The sequence below is a fragment of the Canis lupus genome, chromosome 4 (assembly GCF_003254725.2).
Source record: "Canis lupus dingo isolate Sandy chromosome 4, ASM325472v2, whole genome shotgun sequence".
In the NCBI taxonomy this organism is placed as follows: Eukaryota; Metazoa; Chordata; class Mammalia; order Carnivora; family Canidae; genus Canis; species Canis lupus.
Window position 1 is genome coordinate 85,022,815 of NC_064246.1, and position 25,963 is coordinate 85,048,777.

The 25,963-nt window shown below is 37.7% G+C and overlaps 1 protein-coding gene across 8 annotated transcripts in view; it reads left to right on the forward strand.

Moving 5' to 3' along the window:
• Window positions 1-25,963, forward strand: part of CDH18 (cadherin 18) — a 953,252-nt gene that overhangs the window by 639,286 nt on the left and 288,003 nt on the right. For all 8 annotated transcript variants that reach the window (XM_049109418.1, XM_049109419.1, XM_049109420.1 and 5 more), the window contains one exon: window positions 2,181-2,663. In XM_049109418.1, the coding sequence (XP_048965375.1) occupies window positions 2,436-2,663 (228 nt within the window). In that variant the 5' untranslated portion in view covers window positions 2,181-2,435. The remainder of the gene's footprint in view (window positions 1-2,180; window positions 2,664-25,963) is intronic.

Genomic DNA, 25,963 nt, shown 5'->3' on the forward strand with positions numbered 1-25,963 from the left:
TGTTAAGGTTTTTGGCCCATTCAAAAAAGTAAAAATAAATTCCAAAAAATTAAAAAGTATGTTAGAGTTTTTGAGTCATTTCAACTTCAATCAGTGAAAAATATATCTTTGCTTCCATAAAATATTGCAAACTTCAGGTTATAGTTACCAGATAATTAAAATAAAATCCTGGTTCTAACCCAATACAATTCTTGCATAACTAGAAAATAAGCATTACCATTAACCCTAATTTATGGGGAGAGACATTGATAGAAAAAAGCAGCATATTTTCAGTCTCATGTGAGATTTTTTTTAGTACCTACTTGATACAAATATTTTCTTCTCAATTGTGTGAAAGAATTGTGCTATGGCTACTAATTTATGTTCAGTTTTTTAAATCCTTATATTGTCATGTCATCTACCTTATAATTCATTCAGATCTGTATTTTGGTTTGTGGTGGTGTGCGGGGATGAGTTTTATGAAATGAGAAAGTGATTCATCTAATAGTTTTACTAGATAGAGCAGTCATAATCTTAAATCCATTTTTTTTCTAAATACATATTAAAACACACATATAAAACCAAGCAAAACTTGCTTCCTGTTTTTATAAGCTAATAATTTCAAGGTCAACTTTTTTTTGTTTTCTCTTCTCCTGTCTCTTCTTTTCCAGAAATATTTCTTTTTTTTTTTTTAAGGATTTTATTTATTTATTCATAAGAGGCACAGAGAGAGAGAGGCAGAGACACAGGCAGAGGGAGAGGTAGGCTCCCTGCAGGGAACCCGATGCGGGACTGGATCCCGGAACCTGGGATCACACCTTGAGCCAAAAGCAGATGCTCAGCACTGAGCCACCCAGGCGTCCCCGAGGAATGTTTCTTAAGTTTTGCTTTATTGACCAATTGTACTAAAATCTAAGACCAAGTCCTCAATATTTATTATTTGAAAATCAAAGCGTTGCCTCCTGTTCTCTTTGCCACCATTCTTTTGTTCCTGTTACCTTTTTTTATATAGCTGCTAGAATTATATGGAATGTCATTCCATGCTTAAAATCCGTTTTGCCTATATATTAAGACCACACCCTGGAATATTATCTGCAGGCCGCTCAGAATCTCTACAAGCTGTAATTCAGCCAGTTGATCCCCTTTCACTCATATTCAGTTGCGCCAATCTGGTCTCCATGTATGGAGTTACTTTAAATCACATTCATTTTTTTTTCAAGCATCTTCTTTTCTGCCGTGTTTTGCTTTCTTCTACTCTACTTACTAAGCAATCCAAGTACCTACTTCATTGATCTATGACAGTTTTTCTTTTTTTTTTTTTTTAATTTTTTTTTTAATTTTTATTTATTTATGATAGTCACAGAGAGACAGAGAGAGAGAGGCAGAGACACAGGCAGAGGGAGAAGCAGGCTCCATGCACCGGGAGCCTGATGTGGGATTCGATCCCGGGTCTCCAGGATCGCGCCCTGGGCCAAAGGCAGGCGCCAAACCGCTGCGCCACCCAGGGATCCCTATGACAGTTTTTCAACCCTAAAATATTTTGAGCATTTTTTGAAATGCAATGAGTCACATGTAGTGTGTAATCCATGTATAGTGTGTGTTGTGAATTTCTACCACATTGAACAAAAGTAAAATAGGCACAAAAGCAAACCAAATTCATACTTAGTCTGGAGTACCTAATCACATATTGTTAAGATATCATATTAGACATGTGCAGATACTCATGGTCAGTTTCTGAGCATTTCTGCACTCCCTGGGGTTGCATTTCTGTTGTTTCAAAGGATTTTATACATACACACATCTATAAAAATACAAATATGCATATACACATATATATGCACAAATATCCAAATGCATAACTTGTTTTAAAATACAAAAAAAATAAAAAATAAAAATAAAATACAAATATATGTATATAAGCATATATATTATTTGTGTGTGTGTGTATATATATATGTATATATATATATTTGTTTTTAAATATTGGGAATGGTACAGAGAGAGAAGTCCTTGTAAGAATGTCACAGCATGCAGGCTTATGGATGACCATGTATATGCATATTTGTCTGTATTTCCAAAATAATTTGTGTATATTCTTTACCTATCAGCATCATACTACACCATAGTATAATTTGCATTCACAGCAAATATGTCAAGCTACCATGTTTTGTAATCTATATCATCTTCTCTCTTTCCATTAGGCAGAAAATGGTTGTCCGTGTTCACTTACTGTGAAGATTTGGAATCAGACAACTACAGCTTTGATTCTCCAAGTGTTTCAGGATGTAAATGTAGCCTGACCTTTCCCTGATGGGCAGTTAAATCATGGACACGCTAAACAATTTACTTTGGACTGTCCTTTCAAAAGATGCTCTGGCTTCTCTCTTGAATGCGCACTAAGCATTTATAACTGACAAGGAAAGAAAGGAGACTGTGAACTGGAAAGCTATCTTACAATGAAAATTACGAGCACATCTTGCATCTGTCCAGTCCTCGTGTGTCTCTGTTTTGTGCAGAGGTGTTATGGAACTGCTCACCACAGCTCCATCAAGGTGACCAGAAACCAGACCAAACACATCGAAGGTGAAACCGAAGTCCACCATCGTCCCAAAAGGGGATGGGTTTGGAATCAGTTCTTTGTTTTAGAAGAACATATGGGACCAGATCCTCAGTACGTTGGAAAAGTAAGTTTTTGTTTTTTGTTTTTTCCTATTCTAAGAAATTATGGAGTAAGATGAGAATGGAGTTGGCTTGGTTTTGAAAAGACATGGAAAGTAGAGTGGAAATGCTATAAGATACTATTACTTATAATAAATGGTTTAAAACAATGACTGCAAAGTAATGTACTTTACCAGTCACGTCACCTCTCCCTAAACATTAGTCCATCCATGCTGGGCTGAATGTTCTTCACCAGTATATTACTCTTTACATTCTTTTGTATAAAATGGAAATATTTAATTAAACCACAATTGAGTACTTTACTTTATAACCACGAAGGTATTTTGGAATTCACAAAGTCATTTATTGGTGCAACAATATTCACATTTTTTAAATCGATTGCTAATGCACGTGAAGCAGAAAGAGCACACTTTTTTTTATGACATCTAATTTATTTTTTGCAAACTGATACAGAAATTGTATTTGAATTTCAGTCATCTTTTAAAAGCACATGGATATTATTTTTCAATTCCCCAAATTAATTTCCATTAAAAGTGCTGATATATTTTAAATACTCATTCAGCGTACACAGGATGTACCGGTTTTGTTAATGTTCTGAAAGAATGAAGTTGATAAAATAATCAGTAACTTCAGACCAGCCTCCCTTTCTCTCGAAAATACAAGACAGTTTAATGGCTTATCAAGCCCTTTAGGATATTGTGTGCTCAGTAAGAGTGGCCAGCTTAGCCATGTATCATGTAGGCTCCAGGGTAGAGAGTAGAGTGGGAGGTGGAGAGACCTGATGAATTACCAGCCGTTGGAAGCAGCCACTTTGGTTTGTTCAGTACCTCTGGGAGAAACAGTAAGCACAGCAGGAGAATCTCCATGACTGCAGGCTCAGTGAATTCCATCTCCCTGCTTGACTATTTATTTTCACTTTAGCACTGTTAGGAAAAAAAAAAAAAAAGAAGTACTCCGTCCAAGCCACGGTGCTTCCCTAATGTGTAGGCAGTACAGGATCACAAGCCATCTGCTTTAGCCCTCATCCAACAGGGACTGGGTTGCAGCTGTATTTTCCAGAGCCAGCAGGAGCTGCAGAGTCAGAATGTGGTACATAAAAAGAGATCTGAGTCAATTTTCTCATTTTCTTATATGCATGTTAAAATGAGACAAAACAACTCATCTTCATCATTTCCTTTTTGTTTTTTTTTTTCCTACAAAGTAGCCCAGAAAGCAAATGGAGACAAACGTGCTAAAATAAAAAATATATACTGAATCACTTAAAAATTATATTTGTTACGAATGTCAAAGTACTTTTCTGTCGTCATTTCTCTTCCTTGAAAAGGAGAAACATAAGAAAAAGAAAATCCCCCCTTGAAGTGCATACTAAGAGAAAAACATATTTAATGATTATAAATATTCTGTTATGTATATTTCTTGTCCTTTCGATCTAACTGAAAAACAAAACAAAGCCCCCCAAAATTTGCTGGAAAGGGACAGATCAGAGAACCTTTGATTTCATCTGGCGTCACCTCGTGTAGTGGAGGATGAAGCCGTAATAGGTCAATTTCAAACATTCCTTCTGGGTTGGGTGCCAGTGAACACATGGGGAGAGCTTGTTACCCGTCGGGCGGTGGTGGAGGTCTGTGAAGCCGGTCACGTTTGTGGAGGTTCTGTGGAAATTTGTACCTGTTCTGGTCTTTACAGTATCAGTGAACAAATACGAAGGGTCACACCCAAGGATGTGGTTCTCTTATGGCCTATCTGACCTGATCCCCTCACTTAGTCTTTCTTCTCTAATCTTCCTGAATGAGAAATTCTAACTGAATTGTATTTTCTACAACTCATTTTTTAAAGACTACAAAGCTCAATCCATATGTGCTTAAAATAATTTTCTTTGTCTCATTATTTTAATTTGTTCAAGAAGCAGATTTGTATTTCACATTTATAAACACATTAATAAGGAAACAGCTACGTATTTCTACTTACAAATAAAAAAATAGAATCATCACGATTACCACGAGCATGAAAACTTCTCCAAAGAACTGAAAATTATCACCTTAGACCTTCTCTGCCACAGAAATGACAGCAGTTTTGTCAGTAGAAATAATTAGTAGTCACGCAATGCAGTTTTTGTATTAAAATAGTATTTATAAATGTGTTATGTAGCTTCACTTTAAATTATCCTTGAGCTCTTGTTTATAGCTTTGTGTATTTGGAGTTATATTTCACATTATAGAACAACTTTAATTGGGCTTTTGATTAGGGCTCAAGTCCCTGTTTTGATGCATACCAATTTTTCATAAATCTCTTATATTTTTTTTAGTGTTTTTGTAGTCAATGGTTAGATTTTTATGGAGGCATTTATTTTGCTGCCAGCAGTCAATGTATATAGTTCACTACTAAGACATTTATATGTGGCTAAGACCATGATCATAGAGCTATTTTTAATGGTAAATAGTACAACTGTACATATACATGCATTATATATATAATATACCATTGTGCATACATATAATTACACATATATGCATATGTGTGTATGTAACTGATAATTCATATTTTTTCTGATGGTAATGGCCATGGGATATCAAATACCAAAACTAGCATGAATATATCTCATGTATCTGATCTCATGGAATTATTAAAGACCTTTTTATATATTTCATTGACTTAAATAATTTTTTAAAGATTTATTTATTTATTCATGAGACAGAGAGAATGAGAGGCAGAGAGACCCAGGCCGAGGGAGAAGCAGTCTCCATGCAGGGAGCCCGATGCGGGACTCGATCCCGGGACCCCGGGATCATACCCTGGGCCAAAGGCAGGTGCTAAACTGCTGAGCCACCCAGGATCCCAATCCCATTTATTTTATACATCCCCTCACCTACCCCTCTTCTGGCAACTACCAGTTTGTTTTCTGCATTTAAGAGTCACTTCATTCGTTGATCTCTTTTTTTCTTCGTAAACTTGTTTTGCTTTTTAAATTCCACATATGAGTGAAATCACATAGTATCCATTTTTCTCTGTTTTACTTTTTTCACTTAGCATTACACCTTCTAGGTTCACCCCTGTTATTGCACATGGCAATGTCTCATTCCTTTTTATTACTAATACTCCTTCATATATATACTGTATCCTCTTTATCCATTTATCCATCAATGGACACTTAAATTGCTTCCATATCCATGCTATTGTCAATAATGCTGAATCAACATAGGGGTGTGTATATCTCTTTGAATTAATGTTTTTTTTTTCTTTGGGTAAATAACCCAGTAGTGTAATTACTGTATCATATGGTGATTCTATTATTATTTTTTTAAGGAAACGCCATAATCTTTCCACAGTGACTGCACCAATTCACATTCCCACCAGCAGTTCAGGAGGGTTTCTTTTTCTTCAAATCCTTGCCAACAGTTGCTATTACTTTTCTTTTTGATCCCAGCCACTCTGACAGAGGTAAGGCGATATTTCATTTCACCCGTCAGAATGACTAGAATCAGAAAGACAAGAAAAGTCCTACCATTCTTTTACTAAACCATATATATATTTTAAAGATTTTATTTATTGGAGAAAAAGAGAGGATGGGTTGAGGGAGTGGGTACGGACAGAGAGAGAGAGGGAGAAGCAGATTCCCTGCCAAGCAGAGCCTGACGCGGGCTCCATCCCAGAATCCCCAGATCATGACCTGAACCGAAGGCAGATGCTCACCCGACTAAGCCACCCAGGCGCCCCTTGACTAGACCATATTTGTATTTGACTTAGAATCTTCTGAAATTTGAGGTTCTTGGTGGTCAGAATTAGTGGCAGTAGATAGAAATGCATTCTTCAGGCCTTAACATCTGTAGTTTATCACATATATTAGAAAATACTACTTATTAAATAAAAAATTGGTCTGAAAGTGGAAATGCTTATGTTAGAGACCAGCAATTAGAACTCAGAATGCATTTGAATTTCTTTGTTTTAGCCATTTTCTATTGGCTCTTTTATGCCTTTGTCTCATAATTCCCAGTAGATTATATCCTAGATGTGTAGGTTGTAATTGCAGAGTGTATTGACTCTAACTAGTTTATGTTAGAAATATTTAAACATATGTAATTACTAGAATGTATCTAAAAATATACATTGCAAATAGTGTCTTTTAACGCACAACAGCTGGCAATAGGCTTCATAGATTTCAAGTGGTAACTGCTTATGATTAGCTATATGTTATGCTTCACAAATACATGTTATTTTCATTTGAATAACATAGATGATTACTTCTTTAACTAGTGAAGCATTCTTATATAAAAAATAAAGGAAATTCTGTTTTACCAGGAGATCTGTAAGTGGATATTTTTTACATTGTGTGATTTGATAATTAAGGGGAATGGAATAAAAGTCATAAACAAGAGGTAAGAAACTAAAAAGTGTGTTTCCACTTAGCAGTCATCTTGGGGTCCTGGGATTGAGCCCCATGTTGGGCTACTTGCTCAGCGGGGAGCCTGCTTCTCTCTCTCCCCACTGCCCTTGCTCTCTCTCTATATATATCACCTTCTCTCTGTCTCTCTATCAAATAAGTAAAAGTAAAAATAAAAATGAATTCAAAAATAAAGTATATCAATTAAAAATAAATGGAACACAGTCATATTTCAGAAAGAAGTTCATTGAACCCAAAATCAGATTCACATTAGAACTGCCATGGATGGTTGGCCATTTTTACTTGGGTCCTGTTTTCAATTAAAATGATAAAATCTGTTTATAATTGTATTGATATAAAGACTACTATAATGCAGCCTGAATAATGTTTATTTCATATTTTATTCTGATTTGGAAGTGCATTAAAACATTTTCTGGGGATCCCTGGGTGGCACAGCGGCTTGGCGCCTGCCTTTGGCCCAGGGCGTGATCCTGGAGACCCAGGATGGAGTCCCACGTCGGGCTCCCAGTGCATGGAGCCTGCTTCTCCCTCTGCCTATGTCTCTGCCTCTCTCTCTCTCTCTCTCTGTGTGACTATCATAAATAAATTAAAAAAAAAATTTTCTGGACCCCTTAAGTATCATGAACCCTACTGATTTTTCCAACTGTAACTAAAAGACAATTTAGCCCTAGAAAAAATTATTTCTGGACATTACCAAAGCTTCCAGGGATGAAAGTCACTGCTGGGTTAGTGCCACCGAGACACACACACACACACACACAGGTGGATATGTGTAGATAGTAATATAAAGTTCACAGTGTAATAAATATAAATGTCATGGCGGCCATGGCATATGTATCATGACCTTTAAAAAATTGTCAGTGTAAAAAAAAAAATTGTCAGTGTAGCATTAAGAAATGCATGAACTAGGGGGGATCCCTGGGTGGACCAGCAGTTTAGTTCCTGCCTTCAGCCCAGGGCCTGATCCTGGAGACCCGGGATCAAGTCCCACATCAGGCTTCCTGTGTGAAGCCTGCTTCTCCCTCTGCCTGTGTCTCTGTATCTCTCATGAATAAATAAATAAAATCTTAAGAAAAAGAAATCCATGAATTAACTTAAACATTTTAAAGTTACATTTAAATAATATCACATATTCTCTAAAAATGTAATTACCTTAATCAAATTTGATTTTTTAAAAAAAGGAGATTCTAAATTTCTACAATTAAATAAAATATATGCCAAATCAAAATCCTCTTTTCTGCATCCAATGTCTTGTAGGACTGGATCAAAATAGTTAAATTTCCATGACGATTATTAGAAAAGTTCCATATGCGTATAGAACTATATGTCATGATTAATTTCACACGACATCATGTCATCACAATGCCACCTCTATAAAGTTCAAATGTCATGTTTTGGTACACGAAGTTTTCTATTTCAAGGAAGTCATGATAAAAATGTTCATAAAATTATCATTTTGACAATATTAGATGACAATTGGGACCTTTCCTTGCTGCACACTTAATTGTTAATTCAGAGCTGATAATGACATTAAAGATATCGTATATTCTTTTCTGAAAAGCTTGGCCCTTCCTTATCCTTTCTACATGATTTATTCTCTCTTTAACCTCAAAATCATTTATTTAATTTGAAACTATAGCACTTCGTATCAAAAGAGATGTGAATGTTCTCTTTTAAAGAAAGAAAAAATATATAGAATAGTGGCAGTAATAGTGATGATGAGAGGAGAATTTCATGCACTGTATAGAAACTGATCCTCATTAGGGAATCAGATATCTTACAGTTCTTTCGTTGGCACTGCCATAACTAATCCCCTGAATAAGAAGAGGTCACTTAACTGCTTTGAGCAGAGAGTAGAACTCTGAGGAATGAACAGTCAGGCTGATATCTAAAAATGAATAGGATCTAATCATAATCAGTCCAAATTGGTGGTGTGCTCACGACTACTGGGAATGGAGGCGTGTCCATTGTGAAGGAATGATGCAGGTAGAGATTCTGGCAAGAAAAGGACTCTTTGGATTTGAGGTTCAAAGAAAGACCCGGGTGCCTATAATTCATATTTAGAGAGATAGGAAGACAATTGTTGACTTTTCAGAAGAAAATTACATGGTATCATTTTATTTATTATCAGGCAACCACTTTGTTCTATGAACACCTGAAATGCAGGGAAGAAGTTTAGGAAAATCCAAAGCAGTTGAATTTCGGTAAAGGAGTTAATATAGAAACAGAGAGTAATAGAGTGTAGTTTGGGGACTTTTCCCGTAATGATTCCAGAGATGATGTATTCATGGACTGTATCATGGGCTGTGGACTCAGGAGAAGACTGAGACATGGATATGAGTAACAGTGGTGGAAATCACATTGAAGAGGTAGCCTTGATTCTTCTCCTATATCATCGTTCAACCTTGGCAAACCCAAACTTTCAAATGGAGTTGTAGTGTGCACATTCCTAAGGCAGGTAAAGGGAATGATTGCAGGGATCCTAGTCACTTCAAAAGTTAGTGCTTCCACATGAGTTCAGTGGTTTTAAAAAATGATAGTACGTCATACACTGTGCTAGATGTGGAGGTTACACCTAATGAAATACAGTCCCAGTAACTAATGAAATTAATGAAGAGGAAGCAAATTCAAGAACAGGTGATTGCATCCTCTTGCTTAACGGCATAGTAACAGTGCTAAGCACAGGGGATGGTGGTACCAGAAGAGATGTGACATATTTGACATTGATTCTCAGGAGAGAAAGGGCTTGAACTAATATTTTGCTATTAATAGAAATTGAGCATCCTGGTTCAGAGCTACAGTGGAGTTTTGGGAACAACTTATCAAAAGTAGGGAAGTAACATTCGGAAATGGATAAGAACTATAGTGGGGGCACTGACTGCAGTTTGAGTAACAGGGAGTGAGGCTAAAGCTAGAGAGGATGATGGGTCACAAAGCCCTGACCTGGCAGGAGTGGCAAAGGAGGCTTTCCAGAAGTGTATGGGAACGAATGAATTGAAGGATTTTTCAAGTGGGAAGTGATATGAGATATTTAGAACAGGTTAGGAGGCAGAGAAGATACTTTACCAATGGACGAATCTAAACTTTAATTTGGTAACCACAGAATTTCAGAAGAAGAAATAAACCAAACATTTATTTTTATTTTTATTTTTTTAAAGATTTTATTTATTTATTCATGAAAGACCCAGAGGAGAGAGAGAAGCAGACACACAAGCAGAGGGAGAGCAAACATTTTTTTTAATTTATGTATTCGTTTATTTATTCATTTATTTATTTATTTTAGGACGTAGAATTGACAGACATTGTCTTGGCTAAGAGTGAGAAACAGGATGTAAAACCTTTTGAAGATAGTTGGCAAGCGTCTTGCATCCAGGGGCTACCGAGTGAAGGAGGAGGGATCATGTCTGATAGTGAGGGTGCTGGTGTGAGGTTTGAACTGGCCGTGTCCAGGGTGCTTTGTGGGCACACTGGTGGGCAGGTGCAGAGATGTGCCTTCGGGGGATGTGAGCCGCGTGTAGAAATGGGATTAGGTGGTGATTAAAGCCATGCATGGAAATTTAGGAATAATTATCTGGACTGTGGGCATGGAATTCCCGGGAACATGAAATTTTAAAAGGAAAGAAAAAACTGGGTCTCTTTAAAGAGTTTGGCAATGATATTCTACCGAGAAAGGAGAAACAGCAGAGCGGAAGTGGAATCCTAGTAGGTAAGGAAGGAGAAAGTCTCAAGGAGGAGGAAGTGGCCAATGAGCTCTGATGCTTGAGTGAGGATAAAATACCCCTGTGTTGTGTACTTAGAGGTACGTTCAAGGGTAGGTGTCCTGTGAAATGTTCTTACCACCACCACTGCCACCACCACCACTACGAACGAGGCTGGGAGCAAACTTTTCCAGGTGACACATCTATGGCATAGATTGCAGTGCTGGGCTCATAGCTGTATACACAGCCCCAGACTCATCAGGTTGTAGGCTTTAAATATGGACATTGTTTTGTATGTCAGCTACACCTCAAGGAAGTGATTAAAATAACAACAACAAGAGGTAACCATAGGGGTGCCTGGGTGGCTCAGTCGGTTAAGCATCTGACTCTTGATTTCCACCGGGTTCAGATCATGATCTTAGGGTTATGACCTCAGGGTCTCGGACGAGCCCCAAATCGAGCCCTGTGCTCAGCAGTTGAGTGTGCTCCAGGACTGTCTCCCCCTCTACCCCTACCCCTGCTTGCTCTCTCTCAAATGCATAAATAAATCTTAAAAAAAGATAACCATAAAATATGTTTTAAATTGAGAAAAAAAAATGATTGTTTTTTTTTCCTTCTTTTTTAACCTATATGGTTATTTTTTCCTGAACAGCTTTAGTTGTGTCTAGGGGGCTGACACACAAGGAAGAGCGTTGAGTAGTCATAGAAGAAAAAGGTTATAATTTAGTGTGAATCTATGGATTATTTACTGACTTTATTTGTAGCACCTATTCCTGTCCTTCCGCCCTTTTATCCGTGGCCTCTAGCCATTAATTGTCTACAGCGTGTACGAATTTACCTATTTTATATATATATAGGCCTGCCACTAATCCTGAACTCTTCTCACCTGCTTTCCTGATTGATACCATGTCTGTTGGTTAGGAATTTCCTGCTGGTTGTTGAAGGAAACCCTGGGAAATTAGTTTAACAATGGGAAATACTTTACCAGTTTGCATATCTGAACAGGCTTCAGGCAAGAGCAGAATCAGAAATACAAAAGATGTGATTCTGATTCTAACCAATTCCCCGGAGCTGCAAACTCATAAAGTATGTGAAGCCCAAGACCCAAGATTTGCAGGCAACCGTTCAGTTCCTTTGCTCTGTTATAAAAAGGATGTCTTTGCTTGCAGCTAGATATAGAGGGATTCTAAGTGCCCAAATATTTCTCGATTCCACATGTTAGGGTCTGTCTTTTAAAACCTTCCATTTCTAGAAACAAGTTTCTCTTTCGGTCAGAGTTCTTTGATTGAAAACAATCTACGCTGGTTAACAGACAAGCAAGCACGACGTAAAATATACAGATATAAAATAAAATGGATTCATTTTATGGAAAAGGTAGACATCATTTCTTTGAGCTTTGTTGGACTGTTATTGTTCAAGCACCACACCAGACTAATGACTGTCAGCCTCTGCCAAATAACTTAAGTCTGAATTTCTGATTTAACCATTCAAAAGATTGAATTATCATGTGTTCAGACAAATGCTGTCCCACAGAACTTTCTGCAGTTGGATCATGTTTTTTTTGTTTGTTTGTTTGTTTTTTTTAATCTGTGCCGTCTGCTGTGGAAGCTGCTAGCCAAACGTGGCTATCAGACGTTTCAAATGTGTCTGGTGCAGGGATCCCTGGATGGCTCCATTGGTCAAGCATCTGACTCTTGATTTTGGCTCAGGTCATGACCTCTGGGTCCTGGGATCCAGCCCCTTGTGGGGCTCTGTGTTTGGCAGGACTTCTGCTTCAGGATTCAGGATTCTCTCTCTCTCTTTGCCCCTCCTCCTGCTTATATGTGCAAGTGTTCTCTTCTCTCTCTCTCTCTTTCTCTGTCTTTCAAATACAGAAATAAATCTTTAAGAAAAATAAATGTGGCTAGTGCAATTAAGAGACTGAACGTTTATATTTTACTAATTTACACATAAACAGTCACTTGTTGCTATCGGCTACCATATTGAATAATATGGGTTTAGACTGATCAGAAAGGAAACCCAGCCTCACTTGCAAATAATATCCAGAAGTATGAGTCTGTGAAAGTCACGTAAAACTAGGCATAGAGAATGAAATTAAACCCTCTGGGATCTAATAGACTGACTCTAATTGTAAAAAAGTTATGAAACCAGGATAGTCAAACCTGATTATCTTTTCCTTGGTTTCAAGTAGCAAGTGTTGCCAGTGTCCCATTTACTTGTACGTATGGGGGAGTCGGTGGGTGCTCACACTCAGAGGCATGATTTAGTAAAGCACCCTCTAGACGCCAACAGAATCTTACTCTGAGTAATTTAAAGATAAAAGGGACTTTCCAGATGGATAGATCACAAGAATTGGCACAAAGGCGGGTGCGTTAGCGTTGAAGCAGGAGCCCGAGGAGGCTCAGTGGTTGTAAATGCGAGCCAAGCGGATACCCAGCAACAGCTAAGTCAGAACATCATACTTCTGCCCCAAGATTTGGATTGCTCGTGTCCCTGAGTTCTTGATAACACGATCACCAATAACATCCGACCTGCCCCGTGGTCTTCTTGTCCCTTGGTGAAGTTTCAGAGGTCCGGTAAGAGCTTATGTGAGCATAGCGTGAGTCGTGTGCCCGGAATCTGGCTGCCCCAGGAGGAGAGACATGGTCTGGCTTCTGCAGTCTCTATAATTGAAACAAGAATCTGCTTATACCAAAAGTCTCACAATGGGGTGTCGATTCTTCAAAAATAAGAAAGGGGCTCGTGAAACACACACTTGCATACTCACACACATGCACACATGCCCGGCATCTAATCCAATACAGTTCCCTGCTATACAGGAAAGTTTAATAGATTTGACTTTTGTTTTACTTCACTATTTTTATTTATTTATTTATTTTAATTTATTTTTTATTGGTGTTCAATTCGCCAACATATAGCATAACACCCAGTGCTCATTCCGTCAAGTGCCCCCCTCAGTGCCTGTCCCCATTCACTCCCACCCCCCACCCTCCTCCCCTTCCACCACCCCTAGTTTGTTTCCCAGAGTTAGGAGTCTTCCATGTTCTGTCTCCCTTTCTGATATTTCCCACACATTTCTTCTCCCTTCCCTTATATTCCCTTTCACAATTATTTATATTCCCCAAATGAATGAGAACATACAATGTTTGTCCTTCTCCAATTGACTTACTTCACTCAGCATCATACCCTCCAGTTCCATCCACGTCGAAGCAAATGGTGGGTATTCGTTGTGTCTAATGGCTGAGGAATATTCCATTGTATACATAGACCACATCTTCTTTATCCATTCATCTTTCGATGGACACCGAGGCTCCTTCCACAGTTTGGCTATTGTGGACATTGCTGCTAGAAACATCGGGGTGCAGGCTTATTATTTTATGCATGATGTCTCCAAGATAAAGATCATTCATCCTATTAAAAAAAAGACAAACTCAGAATAGAGATCACTATCCTCCTTTTTTTAGTTTTTTTTTTTACTATCCTCCTTTTTTGAACTCAATGCAATGATGTCCATTTTTTTACTTTTTGAAGAGATTTTGTGTATAATACCTATATACACTCTAAAGGTAATGATTCATAAACTTGTTCTGGAACATCTTGTCTGCTTGGTAATTGCTTGTTCAGTTCATTAGCTGCTTTGCATGCATGGGCTCTTTGTGTTGTTATATCAGAATTATGGGTAGTATTGAACGCATCTATAGTATTCAAGGCAATATAAACTACTTTTAATTAAATTAAGAGGGCTCTAAGCAGAAAGGAAATGCTGTAAGAGAGAGACCTGCATGTACTTTCCTGGGATTTACGCTCCTCTCTCACATATGACTTGCATTATGAGTTTCTGCTGTGTTTTTTTTTTTTTTTTTTTTTTTAATTTTCCCCTCCTTCCAGCATTGCCATCATTACTCTGGTTCTTTGAACCCTGTTATTACTGTTCCATTGAATTAAATTGACCATGAGGAGTTTTCAGTTTTATCACTATTTTTATAAACATAGAGATGGAGAGGAGTAAAATAATATCTAATTACACATCAATTATCTGCACAAACAACATTAACTAAATATTTATGTTTCTGGTGGGGAGGAGTGTCCATGTCCAACACAGCTATGGGAAACTAAAGATTCTTTCTGAAGAGCTGTTAATTTGCATCCAAGTAATTTCTATTCTGTGCTTCCCAGCTGCATTTTCCTTAGTGTCTGTAAGAAATGATGAAAATAACAAGGAGATTAGTATAGGCTACATTTAGGTTACGAATTCAAAAGAAAGCTTCCATCCGGTGTGTATCGCTAGGCACAAATAGTGTAGTATAAGGCACATAGCTGTAGCTTTCAACTTTGTTTGGTTATTGAGTGGAAAGCTTCAGAAATCTGGGAACCTAGACTGCGTTAGATTGATTCGGGCAGGAAGTCTGAGCAACAGAACCTGGTTTTCAGTATATTTTAAGGTCACCAAAGGATCCTAAATTCGTGCCATTCACAACCACTGGTATTTAGGTTCAGTTTACAAATGTTCCACAAGGATCCATTGAACAGAATGACAAGAATCTTTAATAGTCTTGGAAATTGTTGCTTTGATTAAATACCTGACATCTGTAAAATAATGATCATCGTAATTAGCATGCACATGCTCAATCTTTTAAATACCGCTAACACTTCTAACTGAAATTATTCTCCCTCTTTAAAAAGCATGTGATTAGACAAGATGGAATATTTTTTCTCCGCATAGATATTTTCACGTCACCGTTATTATTTTGTTATGTTGACTCTCACTTTTATTGATACTATACACATACCTAGTGAGAAATGTCTAGTACAAAAGCAGTCTTAACAGAATTGGTATTTCTCTACAATTCCCTTCTCATAGCCATTCTTTACAGATAAAAACCAATCTGTAATATTTTAGTTCTTTTCTATTAATATGACTGGGCTTTATTTTAATTGCCTGCTGTGTTATACGAAGACCAGCTGGTTTACTAATCTTGTATCTTTTTTCCTTCTCCCCACATTATGTTATCAGTAAGTTTTAATTTTTTATTCATCTTTTTACCATAAATAAGCACTGACATCTTTATTTCTTTCCCTGTTAACCATAGATAGGCTATGATTATTCCCCATCTTGGGGGGGGGGGAGGGATTACGGTGTAGAAAGCCCTACCATTGGCTTTAGAAGACATTGAAAGAGGTGAGAGAATTTGGGCTCCTTTTATCACTAGCTCCCTGGGTTAGTTCTCCAAAATCTCAATTTATGTTTTTGTTAAAAATGTTTACTTTCCATTTTCCAAGAATATTCACTGTTGTTGGGAGAGGCTTATGAGTGGCTGTTGAATATTCTGCATGGAGACATCAAGTACTTTTTTATAATTTTTCCATTAACCTTTATGACTTAGAACATTTCACCCCCACCCTCCATTATACTCAGCCTTTTTGTCTCCTAAGCTTTTCAGGAAATATGCAAGACAGGCATAGCTGGGTCCTTCTACACATATCTATATTTTTTAAGACTTTATTTGCTTGAGAGAGAGAGAGAATGAGAGAGAGAGAGAGAGAGAGAGCATCAGAAAGAACACAAGCAGGGCAGAGGGGCAGAGGGAGAGGGAGAAGCAGATCCCCCGCTGAGCAGGTAGCCCTAGAAATGTGCTCCCTGTCCAGGGAGCTGGAATAGTGCTCTTAGATGGTCAAGAAGCAAAGAAACTTAACATCCAGTGACTCAGAGCCCACCTCGGAATTGTGCCCTAGAAGCCTGTCCTGTTTGACTGCCTCATTGCTGAGAACATTGCCTACGGAGACAATAGTCAGGCTGTATCACAGGATGAAATTGTGAATGCAGCCAAAGCAGCCAACATACATCCTTTCATCGAGACCTTACCCCCTAGATATGAATCAAGAGTGGGAGATAAGGGAACTCAGCTCTCAGGAGGTCAAAAACAGAGGATTGCTATTGCTCGAGCCCTCATCAGACAACCTCAAATCCTATTGTTGGATGAAGCTACATCAGCTCTGGATACTGAAAATGAAAAGATTGTCCAAGAAGCCCTGGACAACGCCCGAGAAGGCCGGACCTGCACTGTGATCGCCCACCGCCTGTCCACCATCCGGAACTGCAGACTCAATAGTGGTGTTCAGAATGGCAAAGTCAAGGAGCACGGCACACATCAACATCTGCTAGCACAGAAAGGCATCTATTTTTCCATGGTCAGTGTCCAGACTGGTACACAGAACTTAGGAACTCTTGCTATATCTTAAAAATAAGTACAAGATAAAAACTTTTTTTCTGGAAAAAAAAAACAAAAAAAACAAAAACAAACCTGGATTCCAGGACCCCAAGATCACGACCTGGGCCGAACATAGACACTTAACCAACTCACTTACCCAGGCGCCCTTCTACACATTTTAAGAATATAGTTTCCTTTGTCCTTAAATGTCAATCAGCATCATTTGAAATTTATCTTAAGAATCTACAAAATGTCTTTTGTGTTTAGAGAACAACTTAGAAGCTGTCCTTTGCATAGTGTGTGAATCTTTTAAATATCTATATATTTAAATACAAAATAGTTTAATGAGCCTTCAAGGAGCAGAAAACGTTTTGTGTTCAAACTCCCATTTTGAGCAGAAAGGCTTTAGGAAACTTCACTTCGTGAAGCAAAATGTGAATTATGTTATAATGTTTCTGGAAAATTAAAGACTGTTTGCAAACTTTACATGGGTCAAGATGGGGGCTATAAAAACATGTGAAAGATACTGTGTGATACTCTATGGTGTTAGCATTTTTATCGGAGCCAACTGCATAATTGCCAGTTTTAACTAACATTGACTTCAATGTTTTCCGTTTTGTTAGATATTAGACAATAAGAAAAAAATCTGGCATAGTAACAAAGCGGTGAAGGTGTTCTCATACATTTTAACATCAGTAAATAGTTGTGTTTACATATGCTATGTAATTATTCTATATTCTATTCTTTTTCATAGTTCTTAAGATGTTTTATTATGCCATATATGCTTTATCATGTATTTAAATAACCAGATTATATAATTCAATCAACATCTATAATTAAAGATTAGAGGAAAAGTATAGCTTTAAGAGACACTAAGATATGTCCATTAGCTTTGGAATGAGTGAAAATTAATATCTTGTTCTTAAGATTTTATTTATTTATTCATGAGAGAAACAGAGGGAGGCAGAGACACAGGCAGAGGGAGAAGCAGGGTCCCTGTGGGGAGCCCGATGTGGGACTCGACCCTGGGTCTCCAGGGTCACGCCCTGGGCTGAAGGCAGCGCTAAACCACTGAGCCACCCAGGGATCCCAGAAATTAATATCGAATATAGTTTATACTCAGGTATGGTAAAAACATTGAGACAAATATGAATTCTAGATATTTCTGAACTTGCTTAAAGATAACGACTTAGGATGAAGAAATAATTATTATAATAATTATTCATGCTAGTAAACAGAGGCTCATTTCGTCCATGTTCCTTCCCCCCTTCCCAGTTAACAACAAAAATACTTACCTGCTATGAGTATTTTTAAGGTTCTGAGACTTCATCTTTGCTTTTGTATTTTCAACGATTTATACCCTTTTAATGAAAATTTTTTTGAGATAATTATAGCCTTACATATATTTGTAAGAAATAATACAGAGAAATAAATCCTGCCCAAAACCTCACAGGAGCAATATTTCACAAAGCCAGAATTTATTACCACTACCAGGGTTTTGACACTGATACAATCCACCAGTTTTATTCAGATTTCCCAAAATGTCCTATGAGCATTTGCTTGCATTTGTTTGTTTAAGTTCTGTAAACACATTGTCACCTGCACAGGTCCATGTGTCCACACTGCAGCATTCACCCCACCAAACAAGCCCCACAGGCTGGGGTCCCTCAGGCTGCTCTTTTGCAACCACAGGGATTTTCCTCCCTGCCACCCGCCTGTCCTCTCACCCCCCTACCATCTCTAACACTCGACAAACATGAATCTGTTCTTTTCCATGATTTCGCTGTTTCGAAAATGTAGAAATGGAAGTATACAATATATAACCTTTTAGGGATTGACTGTTGTTCAGGAGGCATAAGTCTTTGGAGATTCATTCAGTTGGTGCAGGTATCAAAAGTCTGTTGCTTCTCGTTGCTGCGTAGGCTCCATGATGGGCTTCCTACCAGGTAGTGGTTCCCCATCTGCTGAAGGACATCTGGGCTGATTCTGGTTTGGAGCCATTACTGATAAACCCGTTATGAACCTTCATTTAGAGGTGTTTGTGTGAACATAAGTTTTCATTCTTTGGGGATAAATTCCAGAATGTGCAATTGATATGTTACCTAGCAGTAGCATGTTTATTTAATTTTTTTTTTTTTTGAGAAACTGCCAAACTGTTTTTTAGAGTGGTTGTGATATTTTACATTTTCACTGTCAATGCACAATGGATCCAATTCTTCACTTCTTTCCCCAACATTTAGGGGAATGTTTTTTTTTGTGTGTGTGTATTATTATTTTATTTATTTATTTTTTTAATTTTAGCCATTTGGATCTCATGTGGTTAAAATTTTCCTTTTCCTAATGGCTAGCAACATTTAACAACATTCTATGTGCTTATTTTCAGTCTGCATCTTTGGTAAATTGGCTGTCTAGGTCTTTTACTCATTTTCTGTTTTTTTTTTTTTTTTTTTTTAAGATTTAAGAGTTCTTTAGATATGCTAGACACATTTGTTGGATGCATAGTTTGCAAAAGGTCCCAGTTTCTAGGGAGCAATCGCATTATCTTGTGATTCTCTTCACATAGACTTTCATGGAGAAAAACTTTAATTTCAGTAAGATCCAACTACTTAAATTATTCTTTAATGCATCATGTTCTTGGTGCCAAGTCTCTCAGGATTAGGTACCAAGATTTTTCCTCTCCACCCAAAAGTTGTTTACTTTTAGGTTTCACATTTGTGTCTACAGTGCAATTTGAGGTAGTTTTTGTATAGAATTTCTTGAAAAGGCTGTCCTTCCTCCTTTGAATTGGTTTTGTACCTTTGTTAACATTCAGTTGAGCATATTTGTGTGGGTCTATTTCTGGGTCATCTATTGTATTCCATTGATCTGTAGTTTAGTTTAACTAACTTAGTGACTTGTCTTCCAATAGAAATTTTAGAATAAGCTTTTTTTAGACCTATAAAATACATTGCGGGAATTCCCATCGGCATTGCATTAAACTGATAGATCAGTTTTAGAAGAATTGACATTTTACTGTTTGAGTCTTCCAGTTCATGATATGAACATGATATCTTTATTTATTCTTTGATTTCTTTCATCAGCATTTTGTACTTTTCAGCACTCATTGCATAAAATATTCTCCACATCTTTTATTACCTTGCTATTTTTAAATGTATGGTTTTCTTTAAAGTAGTTGTAAAAGGGGTTGTGTTTTAATGTTAGTTTCTGCATGTTTATTATTACTATTGACTTGTGTTTGCTCATCTTCAATCTTGGAGACTTATTGAACTCACCTATTAGTTCTAGGAATTTTTTTTAATTTGTTTTGTAGGTTTTCTGCCTTGATAATGATGTTCTCTACCAATAGGAGAATTTTAACTCTATCCTTTAATCTGTATGCATGTGTTTTTTATTTCCTTTGCTTGCCTTCTTGCTGCACAAGCTAGGACTTACAGTACTAGGTTGAATAAGAGTGATGAGAGATGACATTTTGCCATGTTTCTAATCTTATGGGAGAGGAATACAGCTCTTCACTGTGAGGTATGATGACACTTGTTGGTTTATTATAGATGACCTTCATCAAAGTTAGCTAATGCCTCGCAACTTCTGACTTGCTGAGAGTTTTTATCACAAATAGACACTGGAACTTCCCAGGTGTTTTTCTTCATCAATTGATATGACCATGCTTTTCCTCCTCCTCCTCCTCCTCCTCCTCCTCCTCCTCCTCCTCCTCTTCTTCTCCCTCCTCCTTCTCCTCCTTCTCCTTTTCCTTCTTCTTCTCCTTCTTCTCCTCTTCTCCTTCTCCTTCTTTAATTGACTGACATGGTAAATTACATTGGACAAGTTCTATTATTCTGTCCTCAAGTTATTTGATTCTGCTTCCTGTCTTCTCTACTCCACCATTAAGCCAAGCAAGTGTTTTTCCCTAGTATTGTATTTTTGTATTTTCTGATTCTATAATTTTTAGCTGCTTTTTAATAGCTTCTTTGCTGAGATTATCTATTTTTCTTATGTGTTCCAATGTAATTTATAATTGATTATTGAAGCATTTTCATAAAAGCTACTTTAAAATCCTTGTCAGTTACTTCCACCCATCAGTTCACCTTAACATTGGCATCAGTTAATTGTCTATCATTCAAGTTGTGGTTTTCTTGGTTCTTTATGTGGAGCGTTAGTTTCTATTACATTCTAGATACTTTCCCCGCTTATTATTATAGGAGTCTCCCATTTAAATGTCTATTTTAATAGGCCATAACCCAATTCATGTTTAGCAAGTGGGTCTTGGCCTACTTGTATAGCCCATGGTTCAAGTGGTAGTTAATGTTCAGGGCCTCTGTAGTATTCTTCTGGTCTGCTTCATTTATATGGAGTCACCAGGGTCCACATTCATCCTAGATGGTGCTGCCTGTGAGCACCTTTTACTAAGTAACTCTTGGTGGGGGAGTGGTGACCTCCTGCTTCTCTAGTGTCCTTGAAAAGGGATGGAGAATCACAGAAGACCATTAAGACCATAAAGACCATTAAGTCACAGAAGCTTTGTGGTCTAGACCTGAAGTGGTTGGGTCTCTCCAGCCTTGCTACTCACCTGCCTCAGTAGCTGTTAGTGGAAAGGGGGAGTCTTGCATTCTGTGAGTTTCCATTAGCTGATTTGTGGGTTTCCCAAATCAAAAAAAGGTTTCCCTAATCCTTGTCAGGGTTATCTGCTTATCTTATAATATCAGAGGGACTTCTATTTGATCCAGGGGAGAAATCAGCCTCCTCAGGTCCCTTCTGTTATCAGGGTTATGAGTCAGAAAAAAAAAAAAAAAAAAAAAAAAACAGTTCTGGGTGGCATTTGAGTTGGAAGATGTAAGACATCCCACTGCTGTCCTGTTCCTTCAGACCCAGGATCACAGAGAGGCTCACTCTTCTTACCACCTTTTAGTAATCACTGATGATTGTCCCTTTGTCCCCCAAAGGGACAAACCTTTCCATGATTTATGATTCTGCTTATGAAGCAGGAATAGGAGGAAATTGAGTCTGCACTATTTTTTGTTTTACTAGAAGTTTAGCCTACATTTCATACATTGAATTACCTTATTTACCAGGGTGAACACTTTGTCAATTTATCTTTTTTTTGGGGGGGGGGGCGATATTCCTTGCATACCTATGCCATTAATATATGTTGTTAAATCTAGTTAGAATTCATCTTATTTCATGATGTAATGCTATTTATAGCACTATTTTAGAAGAAATAGAGTCGTTGGGTTGTGGCCGAATCTTGATAATTCCATTTGGATTTTGAGAGAAAATATCTGATTACATTATACATAAATATTCAAATGATTTTCTGAGAAGATAAATATTTTAACCTAGGTCACTTTTCCAGTTTTCGCATCCTAGAATTTATTTAAAATAGGGGTTATTTTAATATCAAATGTATTTCCTATATAATTGAATGCTTTGTGTGTGTGCAGAGGTTTCTCTAAGTCTTCTCTCCAAAATGTTTTGCAGTGGAGCCTTACGTTTTCCAGAATATATTCAAACCAGGGTTGGATTTTCAAGCCCCCTTCCCTCCCTCACTCCTAGACTCTCTCCTGACTCTTAAGAATGCGGAACCGAGACTCTGGCTTATATTTGTTTTACTACCTCTCTTTTCTAAGGCTGCATTGAAGGTATTACGTGTGTTCTTTTGTCTTTCTAAACTTACATTTCTTTTAAAATGGTTATATTGCCCTCCTTGTAACACCAACAAAACCCACAATGAATGAGATGGGATAAAAGACAGCCAAAATGATTTTATTCTAGAATTCTTCTAAGTCAACCATACTTCTGTTTTACCTCTGATGGGCCTGGTTTACAGCTACTTCATAGATGCTCTCTCCAAATAAAATAAATATTTGATGATGAATTTTAAGGGCCATAAATACTTGCTCTTGATATAGTCCTAAGAATATTAGTAAAATGGCTTAAAATGCCACTTAAAAATTACAGCAAGTTACATAAAATTTGTTTAATAGTTTACTTACACTACTTATTTCAAAGTTAGTAAAGTGTTAGTTATCAGTAACTACTTTGGTCCTAGGCTTAAGGTAGGTAACAAATAAAATCATATTTCTACAACTAACAGCCCACATCACTATCTGAATACTGACTAGTTTCTCCAAGGCATACGATTTGTCCTTAGAAGAAAACAGCAACATATGAGTGGGAGGCAGATGAAGAAATATGGAATTGTAGAGTTTTCTTCCTTAGTAAATAGACCAGTTATAAAAGTTGTAGAAGTATGGTAATTATCACTTATTGATTATACAAAGCCAGACTCTAGGGAAGTTAAATGGTCTTTTTTCTGAATGTCGTGCTATAAGGTCATTAAAATAGTAATGAAATAAATTTAACATATAACGCTTATAATCTGATTTCATTCACAAACATGTCTCAATGATTTCTCCTTTTTTTTTTTTTAAGTAGAAGTAAAGTTTCTATTATAGTTGATTCTATGGAGCAAAATCACTTGTTCACGTTAGGTTGAGTGTTTTGTGTGTTGCCTGTAAGTCAGTACTCTAACTTCTGATGTCATACTTCTTGTAGATATTTAACAAAATTGTGCTTTATCATGCACTTGTGACCCAGCTGACCTTGTACCCTAACAACATTCTAAAAACCCCATCACGGAAACCTTCTTCAGGCTCAGGTGGCTGAAATTCAGAAACCCTGTCCTGTCTGACACATATAATTGTTTACCTGCCCTATGGGGATTTAAAAAACAAACAAACAAACAAACGTGTGTGTGTGTGTGTGTGTGTGCATACACATTGAAAGTTGCTCAATGTTCATCCCAACAAGGTCTCTTGTGGACCAGCACACATCGCCGCAAAGGGATGCTATGAGCTGTGGGGACGTGGGAAACCTCTTGCTCCAAGTCTCCCAGTATTGCCTCTGCCTGAGTTACTGTCAGTGAATGAGTGAGGAAACCCATTTCTTCTTGTGAGAATCTGATTCACATTTGGAGTTTGAATTGGAAAACAAAAATCGAGCACTGTTGGGCATCTGCTGTGTCAGATAATTACTTTCAGAATTCTGTAACTGAAAGCCAGTTGGGATTGGAACCGTGTTCTTTGTTCCCGTGAAACAGACCCTCAGTCATGAGGTCTCCAGGCCCTGCTGAAGCTGCTAGAAGGGAACTTTCTACTCAGTGAGCATGAAGGTCTGGCCCATCCAGTGGCAAGCACTGGGGCGGCTGTGAAAGGGCAGATGATTCCAGAAACTTAATGCATGTTCGTATAACACAAGTACTATCTATGCAATACCTTTCTGGTTTTGAAAATAAAGAACAGAGCACACACCTTTAAGGGGCATAGTTTTCTTTCTGCTCCTACTGAGTACAGGCTGGAGAGTGTGTGTCTCCTGTGTGTGTGTGTGTGTGTGTGTGCCTGTGTGTGCAAATGAGGGGACGTTGACATCCATGCAGAGTGCCATCCACATTTTCAAGCAAGGAAATGGACTTTTTATGTGTGGTTTCATAGAGTGACGATCTAGAGATTCATGTTTCTAACTAAACCCTCCTTCTGAGCACCGCTCTCCTCTAGGGGATATAAATTTAACGGATGGGTTTAAGGGCTTTGCTGTCACCTCAGAATTAACCTATGGAGAAGTGAGCCATAAGTCTCTCTCCCTGCATCAGCCCATCCCTACCTGGTTCCCCCCCCACAGACCCCTCTCCTCTCAGCAGTTACACCTCCACCCACTCAGGTGTTCACACAACACACCTGAGAATGGTTCTTGACAGCTCATTCACACTCACCTTGTCCCTAAACCCAGTCTGGAGAGAGTCCTTGTCAGCTCCTCATCTAAAATGCAGTCTTGGCTTATCTTTTCAGCCCACTCCACTCTGATTTATTTTGCCATCACCTCTTACCTCAGATACTGCAGTAGCTTCCTAAATGATATCCCACTTTTCCTCTTGCACCATCTAACTGCTTCCTTATCTGGCAGCCGGACTGATCCTTTATAAACAGAAATCTGGTCCCATCACTCTAGAGTGTAGAATCCTGCAGCTTCTAAGCACATTGAGATTAAATTCCAAGTCCACGACAGAGGTTGAGCAGCATGGTCTGGCCTCTGGATGCATTCCCAGCCTTGTCTCTTGCTGCTTTACTTGCTTTCTCTCTCCCCTCATGGCAACTTCTAGTGTTTCTTTATAGAACTTTTCAAATTAGAAGGTTTTCATCTGTGTATTAACAGCTAGATTCATCAGATCCCCAAATCCTTAAGTACAAGTATGATCCATCTTTTGTCCACCCATGTACCTCTGTGTGGTCAACAGATAGCCAAGCACTGGAGCTCGTAGATAGTCAGTCATCATTATGGGTAAAGGAAAGTAAAAGGAAGTAGAACTTCAGAATTTGTACACATAGTAAAACAAAGAACTGGAATTGAAACACAGGTCTCCTGGTTTCTACTGCTTCTGGCTTCATCCTTTGCAGTACATTGAAGAATCTAAGGTTAGAGTTTTGAAAAATGCAGAATATTTAGGGAAGAGAATAAAGAAGACTTAAGGACAGCAGGGTATTCTGATCACATATGCAGCCAATGAAACACTTGGAAGGTAGTTGAAATCACAAACCAGTGCAATGTGCCTGGTAATGTTGACATTTGTGATATGTGTGTATATACTATGTAAATAGAAGCGGAACAGTGATGGCGATTAGATATAAATGTGTGCAATGATTTCTCTACATGTATTGAAATGATTGTGCTTTTTATCTTTTGTTCTATTAAAGTAATGGACCATAGTGATTGATTTGCATATGATGAACCATCTGTGCGTCCCAAACTTTTGTGATGAAACCAGCATCAACTGATACCAACACAAGACAGACAATACAAGAACAGAAAATTATAGACTGATATTCATAAACATGGATGCAAAAATCCACAGTTAAATACTAGCAATATTATGAATTCAATAGCACATTAACAGGGTCACATACCAAGAGGAACACCTTTTTTAAAATAATAGTAAAAAATAATACGAGAGC